At 45.2% G+C, this 13,148-nt stretch overlaps 3 protein-coding genes across 3 annotated transcripts in view; all 3 read left to right on the forward strand.

Moving 5' to 3' along the window:
- The window catches only part of LOC142210521 (uncharacterized), a 297,487-nt gene that overhangs the window by 138,361 nt on the left and 145,978 nt on the right, over positions 1-13,148 (forward strand). The window lies entirely within an intron of this gene.
- LOC142210524 (uncharacterized) overlaps positions 1-13,148 on the forward strand; it is a 219,996-nt gene that overhangs the window by 82,920 nt on the left and 123,928 nt on the right. The window lies entirely within an intron of this gene.
- Positions 1-13,148, forward strand: part of SIK3 (SIK family kinase 3) — an 81,535-nt gene that overhangs the window by 53,161 nt on the left and 15,226 nt on the right. Inside the window, exons 6-15 of the mRNA XM_075279727.1 lie at positions 127-250; positions 1,781-1,899; positions 3,962-4,072; positions 4,166-4,306; positions 5,916-5,993; positions 6,303-6,412; positions 6,565-6,721; positions 7,470-7,625; positions 9,219-9,289; positions 11,442-11,585. Coding sequence (XP_075135828.1) covers positions 127-250; positions 1,781-1,899; positions 3,962-4,072; positions 4,166-4,306; positions 5,916-5,993; positions 6,303-6,412; positions 6,565-6,721; positions 7,470-7,625; positions 9,219-9,289; positions 11,442-11,585 — 1,211 coding nt within the window. The remainder of the gene's footprint in view (positions 1-126; positions 251-1,780; positions 1,900-3,961; positions 4,073-4,165; positions 4,307-5,915; positions 5,994-6,302; positions 6,413-6,564; positions 6,722-7,469; positions 7,626-9,218; positions 9,290-11,441; positions 11,586-13,148) is intronic.

Genomic DNA, 13,148 nt, shown 5'->3' on the forward strand with positions numbered 1-13,148 from the left:
GCCCCACGTGGCAGGAACGCCACCGAATACCAGTGCGGTTACTTGTAGTCTGACACTGATGTAAATTTGTCTGATTTTTCTTTTTTTTTTTCCTGCAGTTTAATATTTTGCATTTTTTCTGTGCAGAGTTTGGGAGTGGTCTTGTACGTGTTGGTGTGCGGGGCTCTCCCATTTGATGGAAGCACCTTACAAAACCTGCGGGCCAGGGTCTTGAGTGGGAAATTCCGGATCCCTTTCTTCATGTCCACAGGTAAAGTTTGTGCAGTGACCTCCTTGTGACCCGTCTTCCTTGTAAGGTTCACATGGGCGTGTTCAAGTTGGAAAAAATGGTCTTGCAGTAAAGTAGTTTGGCTGAAGCGAAATAACTTCCTGAGATGAATTCATTTCAGCCGACAAATCCAGATGATACACCGACCATTGTCACCAGTCTGAACATGGATCTGTCAAGTAATTGGTCTTGTTCAACAGCTAATCCTCTCAACCTACCCACAGACATGCACACTCAGCAAGTCAACTCAATTGGAAGAGGGGAGACGCTGCTGCTTAAGAGTAAGTTCACATGGGGTGTTTTGGTCCGGAACCTGAGGAGGAGGCCGCCTTGGGTTCTGGACCAAAATACGGGTAGCTGCGAGTGGATGCCGGTACATTGCACCGGCATCCAGTTGTGCACTCCGCTCCGGATTAGGCCCAAATGAATGGGCCTAGTCGGGAGGGAGTGTCTTCAGGTGGACGTCGTGAGGCAAATCCACCTGAAAGAATGAGCATCTCGCTTCCTTGTCCGGGAGCCGGAACAAACCAGCCCCCAGAACATTGATTTCAATGGGAGCCGTCTTTTTGGTCAGAATTTTGAGGCGGATTTGGCCTCAAAATCCTGACCAAAAAAACCCCATGTGAACTTATCCTAACTCCCTTGAAAACAAAAGGACTGGACGTGTTGAAATTCTTCATGCCTGATTCTTCTGATACCTGACCTCTGCTGGGGACACCTTCATATACACCAAGAGATCAGACCATGTTGCCTCATCATTCCCCTTATAACATAGAAACCAAACGAATTCCCTCAGCAGACAGATACAAATCCATGCATGCTACAGTGGACCTGACGTCCATATACTGCAGAGGCCATGGGAGTGTATCCAGTGCAGTAGATCCAATACTTGGGCTATCTATCACTTTGTAATTGGTTTGTATTGGAGTTTGTGTAATTGTAGTCTAAAAGTAAGCAATAAAGCTACATCTTCTCCTTTTACCAATTCCCATCGAGCAGAGCTAGATCCCATATGTAACGTGCACCCTACATACCATTATTGGAAAGCAAAACAAGCCACTTCAGCCTTAGTTACCTGCACATATGCAGCCATAGGCGCTGCCTGCCGCCTCCTCATACCTGCTGTTGTGTAGCCGCTGACGCATGACATCTTCTGGCAAGGTATACAGCCCGGTTGCTGTTTATTGTTAGACAAGGGTAAGTGGGTTGGTCAAGTTTTACACAGGGTAGGGGCTAAGTGTCACATCCATATTCTGCATCATCTTGGAAAGTGCAGATGGCGATCTAGCTGCTATAAATTATTTAGTGCAATGATCTAGGAAATGTGCGAACATAGGTCTGTGCCAGAAAGAAGAAAAGGCTCCCATTACTGATAGATGGCTACTTAGGTGAAGGGACCATTTCCCATGGTTCTGGTCCGGAATTCTGGATAGCAGAATAGCAGACCAGAGAAAATTGTCAGCCCTGCATTGTGCTATGTGTGGTCATGGTCCTCCTTGATCTTTCTTCCAGAATGTGAGCATCTTATAAGACACATGCTGATTCTGGAGCCCAGTAAGCGCCTCTCCATGGAGCAGATCTGTAAACACAAGTGGATGTGTCACGGGGAGCAGGATCTCGAGTTTGATAGGGTGAGAGAATATTTTATTCCAAACTGTTCTTACTTTCCACTTCTTTACAGTCAAGGGGTTGCACAAAGTCCTAGAATAGCATAAAGAGGATAGATTTCTTATTTAGGACTTGTCCTCTCTGGCACATCTTTCAGTGAGTATGTTTGAAGAATCTTTTCTTAGACCTCTGCTTGGATATGTCCCTCTGTTGTTCCCCTTGGAAATTTATGAATAAAATCAATGGATGTTAAAGGGCAATTATTGTGTTCATAAATTTTCAGGTAAGTTAACAGAAGAGCAGCATTCTGGGAAAAGATGCTCCAGAATTGTGGTGTTATAGGGGATTGTGAATGTTTCCTAAAGATAGACATAGCCGGAGAAGTGACAGCTCATCTTTGAAGGCATTTTCCAGCACCAAATTGAATTTCTATGCCTATGACCTATCCACAGGATAGGTCATCAATAAGTGATCTGTTGGCGTTCAATACCCAGATCCCGCACAGATCTGCAGTATGTAGAAGCTATTCAAGTAATATTAGCGATGGAGAAGCCCCTGGCAATACATAGCGGTGGTTTTGGGGAACTGCTGAACTTCTTCTATTGCTTGAAAGACAGGTAACCAATGTCAGGTCCAGGTATCAGACCCCAATAGATCACATACTCATGACTTTTTGGATAGGTCATTACTATGAAAGTTCAATTTTGGGGTTAGAAAACCCCATTTAGGCTGAGGCCCCACGTGGAAAAGCAGATTTTTTTTTTTTTTTTTTTTTTTTGTTGCAGCCAAAGCCAAGAATGGCTACTAAAGGCATGCAAAATATATAGGAAATTCTTGTCCCTTCTTCTCAATCCACTCCTCGTTTTGGCTCCTCCTACCTTTCATCGTCTTCTCCGCTCCGCCATTCACCTACAATCCCGTTTTTTCTCACTATGCAAATGAGTTCTCTCGCAGCACTGGGGGCTGGCCTCAACGCTCAAACAGCACTGGGGGCATCCCCAATGCTGCGAGAGAACTCTCTCCAGAGCCGCTTCCATTTTCGTCAGCAGCGTCCTCTTCATTATCATCTTCCGGCAGTGGCTTGTAACTTCTAGGTCTCGGGCAGAGCCTACTGTGCATGCCCGCCTGGTGTAAGCGGCCATTTTCTTATGGCCGCTTACACAGTAGGCTGTGGTAAGCAGCCGCAAAAAAAAGACAGCGCGCATGTGCAGTCGACTCTGCCCGAGTCCCGATGGCAGAGCCGACTGTGCATGTGTAGAAGTTTGACCCCCAGCTCTGGAAGAAGACGCACAGAGAGGCTGTTCCTGAAGAAGACGGAGGTGGCGCTGGAGAGTTCTCTCACAGCATTGGGAACGCCCCCCACTGCTGCGAGATAACTCATTTGTATACTGACGAAAACCTGGATTTCTACCAAACGGCGGCGCGGAGAAGACATCTAAAGGTAGGAGAATAGCCTTTCTTAAGGTTATTCTTATGTGTGATCGAGAAAAAATGTGACTAATGATAGACTCCCTTTAATCAGTTTCACAAGGCAGAAAGGTTGTTGAAAGGTTTTGAGGTTGTCCTCTGCCTTAGATCCTTCTTCAAACTTTGGCCCTGTGCACCCTGCAGCAGAAATCCAGCTTTCTGCTGCGGCTTTGACCTCTGATAACCCCAGACACAATGGGACTAATAAGACCGATCCTTTTGCTGTGGGTTCTGCGGATTTGGCTGTGGAATTGCCATTGCTTTTGTTTTTTCACAGTCCTGAAAAAAGTATTGTCCCTTGCTGCTTTCCCTTGAAATCAATGAGGTAGAACCAGGCCAGAATCCACCTCCAAATCAGCTGCAAATGTATGTGTGCACGTATCTTTAAGGGATTATTCAGGATTACATAAAGGGAATATGCAGCAATAGTACCAAAGGGAGGAGCGCAGGTTTTTCTGTAAAATTAAGCAGAATCTTGTCTACTCTTGTGCAACCCCTTCTATGTCGATGCGTTGTTATTTTTGCACTCCCTGTGATCTCTTCACACAAGGATAACCTAGCTAAAATAGCTGACTACTATTCACGGCGTGACTAATGTGGGAACACGTTGCATTGCAGTTAATAGCCGAATGCCAGCACGTCAAAATGGAGAGGCAGCGGGAGCCTTTAATTGAGCAAGTCCTGCATACAATGGCAGACATGGGACTGGACAAAGACCGCACTTTACAGGTACCATCTTCATCCTAGTTGTGTCCTGAAATCCTCTTTGCTATTTTTGATGTAATTTTTGCTAATCTGCCTTTTTCTATTTCTTCTTTCCAGTCTCTAAGGACAGACGCTTATGACAACTACACCGCTATCTACAGTTTGCTGTGCGACCGGCTAAAAAGACACAAAACTCTACTGCTCCCGACTCCACCCAGCATCCCTCGTCCATTATCATACACTGCTTCGCCAATACAGGTTAGCTTTATGGGACTATTCCTTAAGACGCACATTGTTGTAAAGCCCAAGTGGTTATTGAGCCACACCACATTAGGAGAGAAGACGTCTACTAACACGTGACCAAGTGATACGGGTTTACCCCAATACTACTTCAAGGTGATAGGAACTGAGCTGTAGTAACCCAGCACGGCCACTACATAGCGAATGGCGCTCTGTTGTTCCAGCTTTGTATACCGTGATATTTCTGGTGTTGCTGCTGCTGTCCACTTATTGTTGGGGCTGTCTGAATTTCTCTGTGTGCATGGGGCCTACGAGAGAATTATCTCTGATGGCCGCCTGTTCCTTCTCAGTGGCAGATAGGAGTTGCCCAGTTATAGTCAAAGCCTTTTATTTTCTACAGAGCTGAATATAAGCCACACACAGACTTTCTAGCCGCAGGTGCATCCCATAGAGATTTTAGCAAGAGGGACCATTATTTTTGGAGCCAAGTAGATTTATAACAGTCTTGGTCATATGTTGTACTTCATGGTTATTTAAAGGGATCCTATCATTCGAATCCCTTTTTTTCTGACTAACACGTAGGAATAGCCTTAAGGCTATTCTTCTCCTACCTTTAGATGTCTTCTCCGTGCCATCATTCAGTAGAAATCCAGATTTTCTTCGGTATGCAAAGGAGTTCTCTCACAGCACTGGGGGCGGGCCCCAGCACTCAAACAGCTCTCAAACGAAAGAAATCTCCAGCTCCGCCTCCATCTTAATCTGCCGTCGGGCCTCTCTCCATGTCTTCTTCCGGCGCTGGGTTCAAACTTCCACGCATGCGCAGTCGGCTCTGCCATCAGGCCTCAAGCAAAGCCGACTGTACATGTCCGTGGCCATTTTTTGTGTGGCCACTTAACTTTTGAGGCCCGATGGCAGAGCTGTCTGCGCATGGGTAGGAGTTTGAACCCAGCACCGGAAGAAGACGCAGAAAGAGGCCGTTTCAGACGAGATAGAGGTGGCGCTGGAGATTTCTCTCGCAGCATTGGGGACGCCCCCAGTGCTGTTTGAGCGCTGGGGACCGCCCCCAGTGCTGCGAGAGAACTCATTTGCATACCGAAGAAAAACAGGATTTCTACCGAACGGCGGCGCGGAGAAGACGTCTAAAGGTAGGAGAAGAATAGCCTTTCTAAAGTCTATTCCTATGTGTTAGTCAGAAAAAAAAGTGTATCTAATGATAGGATCCCTTTAACATAATCTAATATCTTTCTGATACATCGTCCATTTTTTATACTATTCTTATTTATAGTTCTGCTATCCTTACCTCAGGTTGTTGTGGTAGTTACTATAGGTTCACACCTCCATGTGGGTTTCTGTTCTTCGGGGACCTAAAAAAGGAAACCCAATCCACTTAAATAGCAGTTACCTGTGGAAACCCGCAGTCTATAGTGGGATCCTCTTAGTTTCCGCTCGAAAAACGCGATGAGAAAAGTCTTCCTCGCACGATTTTTCTCTCCGCTTTTTTCAAGTGGATCTGGGAACGGAATCCCCAAATGGAAACCAGGTGCAGGTGTGAACCTAGCCCAATGCTGTTTATTTTGGTGGCTGCGCTGTGGATCTCATAGGACCTTCTCTCTGCTTTCTTGTACAGGCTGATACACCCGGTAGTGCCGTCAGCATGAATGTGCCCCAAGTTCAGCTCATCAATCCCGAAAATCAAATTGTTGAGGTGAGTGTGACAATCTGTAGTTGTCAGCACTGGCCATACACATTTTGTTTCTTTCCCTGATCCTCCATTTTGACTGGGGTGAGTTCCATTTTGGCAGGTCATTACTGCAGCCAATCACAGGCTTTAGTGGTCACCACTTCACAAATGGTGGTCTTTGATTGGCTGCAGCAGTCCCCTGTCACAATCGGGTTGTCGCTGCTGTTGTCAGCCTGAGGACCAGTATACATATTTGTGCTCATGTCACCTGATATTGGCTTGGCAGTAGGTTTCTGTATTCAGACCCCGTGCCTTTTTTCTGCTGGTTTTTAGACTAATGGCACCATGAACTTGGACAGTGATGAAGGAGAAGAACCTTCCCCCGAAGCTTTGGCCCGATACCTGTCTATGAGGAGACACACAGTGGGAGTGCCGGACACACAGTAAGTGACTGCTTGTGACCATAGTGGAATAATGTAGGACGTATGAGGAGAACAAGGTGGACATGATCTCTGCATATGCCTGTAGCGTATACGTTGGATTATCTCTTCACCTTCTCCATGTTTGTCCTGACTAGAGATGCTGTATTTTACAGTAATGAGGGAGGGGCAGAGGAGCTGCAGAAGATCATTCCTGGATTCCCAAGGGTCACTCCACAGACTCCATTCCTTCCAGTGGCACAAAACACAAACACCCTTCACCCGTTGCTACCAATGCAAAATATGCCACCTAGTGGCCATCTTGAGTATAAGGTATGTATAGTCAACATCAAGGGCAAAGTGATGAAAACGATCAATCCTAGCAGTAAGCTCACGTGCTAGGACGTAAAATAAATAGATGTGTGTTATCTTTATTTGCAGAATGTACTATTTTTTATGGAGATATCCTATATGAGATATTATTCTTCTATTTTAGCAAGTACGGTATATAATGGCATCTTTCGCCCATAGACTTTTACGTCTTTAAAAAAAAAAAATTAAAATTAAAAAATCCTTGTTGTCTGTGAGGTGACGGCAGTAATCCTATTAAGCTTTGCCTCTGTTCAGTACCTCCTTATGCTTTGAAGCAACTCATTTCATGAAATTATTGTATTTCATATAATTCTAGTTAAATCAGGAACATCAAATGACACCTATGCCTAATATTGTAATGGAGCTGATCAATACAGCCCGTGTATACCACTCTAGTGTTGCTGTCAATCTCCATAATAGATTTTGGACATCTCACTGGAGCTTTTATCTCGGATTCCTAGAGCAAACATGATGCAGTTCTGTGTTAGCTACTGAATTATTAGGTTTCAGCAGTAGATGGCGCTGTTCATTAGTCATCAAAAGCAATAGTTCCCCACATCTGGTCACACATTTGGTATTTTAGGCAGCGGTTTCTCCAACACCTTGCCCCTTGTGGTTGGTCTCTATTATCGATTTTATAGGGTAAGATGACTGACCACGTTATGTAACGCGTACAAAGCGGAATCATCTTTATTCTCTTTATTTCCAGGAGCAGTCCCTCTTACAGCCTCCTACACTTCAGCTCCTCAATGGCATGGGACCTCTTGGCCGCAGGGCTTCGGATGGAGGGGCTAATATTCAGTTACATGCACAACAGTTCCTAAAGAGGCCACGGGGTCCTTCACCATTGGTTACAATGACAACGGTGAGTGTATGATTCCTGAGACTAACAGCAGTCAATAAGGATACGGGTGTAGCAACCGCCAAATGAACATCCGCAGTGTGCTACACCGGTATCATAGCCTGCCTAGGCTCACTTTTCAGGCTACTTACTATTGTAACGACCACACTATATACATAGCATAGAGCACCAGGGCACACTACTGTAATAGCATAGTGCACCAGATCTCTATTCCTCCTGTCCTGCCCCCACAAATATATATATGCATGCTTGGATTGGCAAAACACATGATTGTTTTGTCTATTTGTAGGGGAAATAAGCCGCAGCCAGATGACTCCTTTTTTTAAAAAAAAAATAAGAAAAAATGTAGATGTAACCTTTCCCCATTTCTGAGTAAGAGGCAAAAGGGATCAGGCGAAAATGGATCTTGTATGTATAGCGTAGGCTATAACGTAGCTAAAGTGATACTTCTGCTAATAACACTTACCCCTATCCACAGCATAAGGGGTTAAATGTCTAATCTTTGGGGCCTGACTGTTGGGACACTGTGATCTTGAGAATAGGGTTTCCCCATGTGAATGGAGCAGTTACCCACCAATCTAGTATCCCCCATGGAGCTACCACAGATGGAGAAGTCATGTAGAAGTAAATGAGCCCATGTCACTCCACCACACCATTGGTACTCTAGTATTCAGTTTTAGTAATTACTTTGGGTCCCCACAGTCCAATCCCTGTGATCAGACACTTATCCGCTATCTTTTGTATAGCAGAGGAGTGTTACACCCCTGTAAGGCTGCTATGAGTGGCCCTAACCAAGTCAAGACATTCTTCCCAGCTTTGGTTTTCAGAAGGTAGCCGTTTCTTAAAGGTTAACTCCGGTAAATGAAACCAATGCTGTCCCCCAGTATACACGTGAATGAATCTAATGGTACAGAGCAGTGTCGTTCATCTCTGATCCCAGATGACACGTCAGTCCTACAGTCCCTAACCCTTGGACACAGTCCTATCATGTGGATCAGATTAGCCTTATTCGCATTGCATCTTATACAACCAGGAGAAGCATGTGATTTAATTTTCTGTGAAAAGTATTAGTATAAGTTTGGTATAGCCTATATATAAACATAAAATTGTATCACTGGATCAAGAAAATGCCCAAAACCCGCTGTTTCCTTCTCTTAGATGGGCATAGTCATGTTAGACATTTATGGCATATCCATTCTCCTCTATGGGAGCTTCCTGTACAGCCAAATGAATGGAGAGGGCCATGTATGTACTACAGCTTTGCTTTCATAGTGAGGTTTGCACCAGGAGGGACCCACATCTATGGATATGTCATAAGTCTAAGGTAATAATACCCCTTTAAGTGTCACCATAGAAGTACATCATAGGATAAATGAATGAGCCTCTCTTCACAATGTGACAAAAGACTCAGAATAGACAAATTCACTTGAGATTCCGATTGGGTGAAGAAAAAAAAAACAAACAAGTGCGCCTTACAGGAGGTATTCCCATCTTGGCCTTTATGGCTGAGGTCAGAATACTCATCTGATCCTTCTGACTCCAAAGAGAAGGCCGTCTTTTCTTATTCTTAACTATGTTTTGCTTTCTCTATTTCAGGCTGTCCCTGCGGTTACCCCAGTAGATGAGGAGAGTTCAGATGGGGAACCCGATCAAGAGGCCGTGCAGAGGTAACAATGGCGTTCCGGTTACTGGAAATCCTTGGCAGAGCTTTTTAAGGAAATCGCCATTGTCTTGAAGGAGTCTTTCTTGACATGGCTGTGCGATTTCCCAGTAACCTTGGGACATTGATATGTAATGTGTTTTAACATCAGTTTGATGGCTTTCCCTTTGATGCACTAGAACATTACAGACTCTCTACTTTTAGAAAAATATGTAACTTATGGAGAGAAGAGCGTATAAATGCTACAGCTCAGAAATGGAGCCGTCTACAAACTACAGATTCTGTTATAGGGATCCTAGGACATGGAGTCTGATGTTATAGAGCAAGAGGAGCCGAGCAGAAATAATTCAGTATAAGGGCTCATTCACATCTGCGCCCCGGTCTCCGTTCTGCAGGTTTCCGTTTCCTGCATAAAACAGAGCAGGATACGGAAACCTGCAGGAGTCTTTCTCACCCATTCATTTGAATGGGTGAGAAAGCTGTCCGGCCGTGAGCGGAGGTGAGCGTTTTATGCTCTCCGCCACGAAATCGAGTTTTTTTTAAATCCAGACACAGAGTCAGACGTGCAGTACTCTGTGTCCGGATTAAAAAAAAAACAGTTTCGCGGCGGAGAGCATAAAACGCTCATGGCCGGACCCGGTCTGTGGTTTCCGTCTTCTTGCATGCAGAAGACGGAAACCACAGAACGGAGACCCGAACACAGGTGTGAACCTAGCGTAACTTGTCATTTTCATGTCTCTTATCACCTTTGCACAAATGGCCTCTGCAACAAAACAACCTGTTCCTGTAACTTCTGATTTATTACTTTATGGCCCTTTTTTTCCTGTTTGTTTTGGAAATCCTATTTAACCTCAATGTCCGCACATATTTGCTCTAAGGGCTTTTATGAGTTTAGAGAAACACGGCTGCTTTCTTTCAGAAATAGGGTCACTCTTGTCCATGGGTTGTATCGTTTGAGTGGGACTGAGCTGTAATACTAGTCTAATCCCATAGACAAGATGGCGCTGTTTGCAGATTAAAGGAGCTACATTGTTAAAACTTCATTCAATCCCTTTTATATTCTTTACAAAATATTTTTGTCCATTTTCCAATTTTGCCTTCACTGGGGGCAGAGTGGCACTGCCAATATACAGGGATGAGAGCCAACTGCTGCCAGCTCTGTGCTGTGTATTGTATGGATATCAGAGGTGATCCCGTACAGCTGATCTGTGTGGGGCCTCCTGTAGTTCCCCTCACCAATCAGATATTTATGGTCGATTCTAAAGATAAGCCATAAAAAATAAAATCCTGAACCAATCCCTTTAACACGTTTTCCCCTATCCATACGATAATGGATAGCTTGCAGATTGGTTGTGATTGCACCAGTCAGGAGAACAAGGATAGTTTTGTCCTCCATTCTGGTTGGCAGCCATGCTTATCACTCCAGGCCATTCAGAACGGGAGTCAAAATTCCCCCAATACATCTGATTGGTGAGGCGCTGAGCATTGACTCCCATTGACCTGCAAGTTATCACCTGTTCTAGGAATAGGAGAAAATTTCTTAAGATTAGAATACCCCTTTAATTTTCACAAATGCAAACCAACCAATAGATAAGTTAGAAGTATCTAAAGATGCAGCAAATGTATCACCCAGCGTGAGCCACTATGATAAATCTGCTGCATCCTTAGACTGTCTGGTTTTGGTCACACTGTGCACCTTTTAGAACCGATTAGGGTGGGTTCACACCAGCGCCCCGATCTCCGCTTTGTGGGTATCCGTCTTCTGCCGACACCTGGCGTTTAGTGTCCGGCCATGAGCACTCGTGAGCGTCTTCTGCCTCTACACAGCAAAACTGTTTTTAATTTTTTTAACCCGGACACAAAGTCCGACTTTGTGTCCGGTTAAAAAAAAACGCTTCCACCGCAGAGGGCAGAAGACACTCATGGGCGGACACTTTGCATTCACATTCAAATGAATGGTTTTGAAAACTGACCGGTTTCCATCTCCTGTCCAGTTTATCGGGCAGAAGACGGAAACCTGCAAAGCAGAGATCGGGCACAGGTGTGAACCCGCCCTTAGTAGTGCTGCACCACAGGTAGATGATGTGGATAGGTTTTATGGCTTCTCTTCATTCTGCCTCTGAAATATAATCTCCATATTCTCATTTTCATGATTTTAGGTATCTAGCCAAAAGCACCAAGAGACACACATTGGCAATGACCAGTCCCTCAGCAGAAATCCCTCCAGACTTACAGCGCCAGTTAGGGCAGCAAGGTTTCCGAAACAGAGTGTGGCCTCCGCACCTGATACCTGACCAGCATCGGTGAGTACAGCCACAGCAGACAGATCACCAGACAACGCCTGACTTCCTCAGCTACTAATATATCATAGATCAGACTGTTGGATCCATTAAGAAATTGCTTGGTCGTATGAGTAGAGTTTCACTCCGATATGATCTTCAATATATTTTTTTCTACTTTTTCCTGGTTGTGTCACATAGAAATATCTTGTCCTTTATAATGACTTGTATGTATAGTTTTATAGGGCTCTCCAACCCTATGAGAATGGTTACAAACTGTTTACAAACAATACTTGTGCTTCCATTCCACTGCTGCTCCTTTCCTGATGCTTCCCTGGTCATTTGGCTTGAGTGATGTGGTGGCCACATATGTGACCATTGCAGCCAACCACTGGCCACATTCAACTGGCCAGTGCTACAGCAGGGTCCCTGCAAATTGCCTAAAATCAGCCTTTACAGCATAGAGATCAGTGACTGTATTACTAGCCCATTGGCTATGAGAAGGAAGCCTTGGTGCCGGTAATACAGCACCTGACTGCTGCGAGCGCTGACTGAGTATAGCGGTCATGTGTCATATGCGAGTAAACAGACAGCGGGAGAACCGGAGGAGAGGCTGCGCTGGATTCCTGGTGAACAGATGACAGATTGTTTCCATATTTTAGGCCTTTTGCATTCTATGCGTATTGTCCAGATCGTGCCCCTAACCCCCCCAATACCTATATTCCTAAAATGAGCGTTATATTTGTTGCAGAAGATTTCATGTGGCAAAAGACCCCCTTTAACAAGTGCAGAATATTGGTATTTGTGGGTGAAAGCTGCAGGTTAGGATATTAGTGATGTGGACGGACTTGTGCAGTGTTTCAGCCTCACAATCTTTGTCACTGATATAATAAAACGTTCAGTGTTTTCTTGGGAAGTTTGTGTAGATTTGTCCTCTCAACCTTTGACCAGTGAATACATACGTGAGCATGTAACCTTCGCCCCGCACTCAGCGATCGCCACGCTGGAGCTAATAGATTGGAAATTCTTTGTTTTCTGAAGGAAGTCAGCTGACGTGTAACTTCATGTCTTTCACTTTTCTCTTATGATTCATTTAGAGACGTGTTATGAAATGTTATACCATCAATAAATATTTGTCCACACATCTATTCGACTGACACTGGTGCTGCACTCTGCGGCCCAGTCCCATGGTAGGCCGTGCGGCCCAGTCCCATGGTAGGCCGTGCGGCCCAGTCCCATGGTAGGCCGTGCGGCCCAGTCCCATGGTAGGCCGTGCGGCCCAGTCCCATGGTAGGCCGTGCGGCCCAGTCCCATGGTAGGCCGTGCGGCCCAGTCCCATGGTAGGCCGTGCGGCCCAGTCCCATGGTAGGCCGTGCGGCCCAGTCCCATGGTAGGCCGTGCGGCCCAGTCCCATGGTAGGCCGTGCGGCCCAGTCCCATGGTAGGCCGTGCACCCAGTTGTGAACCCAGCCTAACTCTTGGCCAGACAAGTGTTCTGTTGTTATTTAAGGGTATTAAAAAACTTGGAGAGATAGTCCAGAACTTTTATATTGTTGGCCTATACTAAGGATAAGTCATGATTGGCAAA

This window comes from Leptodactylus fuscus, chromosome 6 (assembly GCF_031893055.1).
Source record: "Leptodactylus fuscus isolate aLepFus1 chromosome 6, aLepFus1.hap2, whole genome shotgun sequence".
NCBI lineage: Eukaryota > Metazoa > Chordata > Amphibia > Anura > Leptodactylidae > Leptodactylus > Leptodactylus fuscus.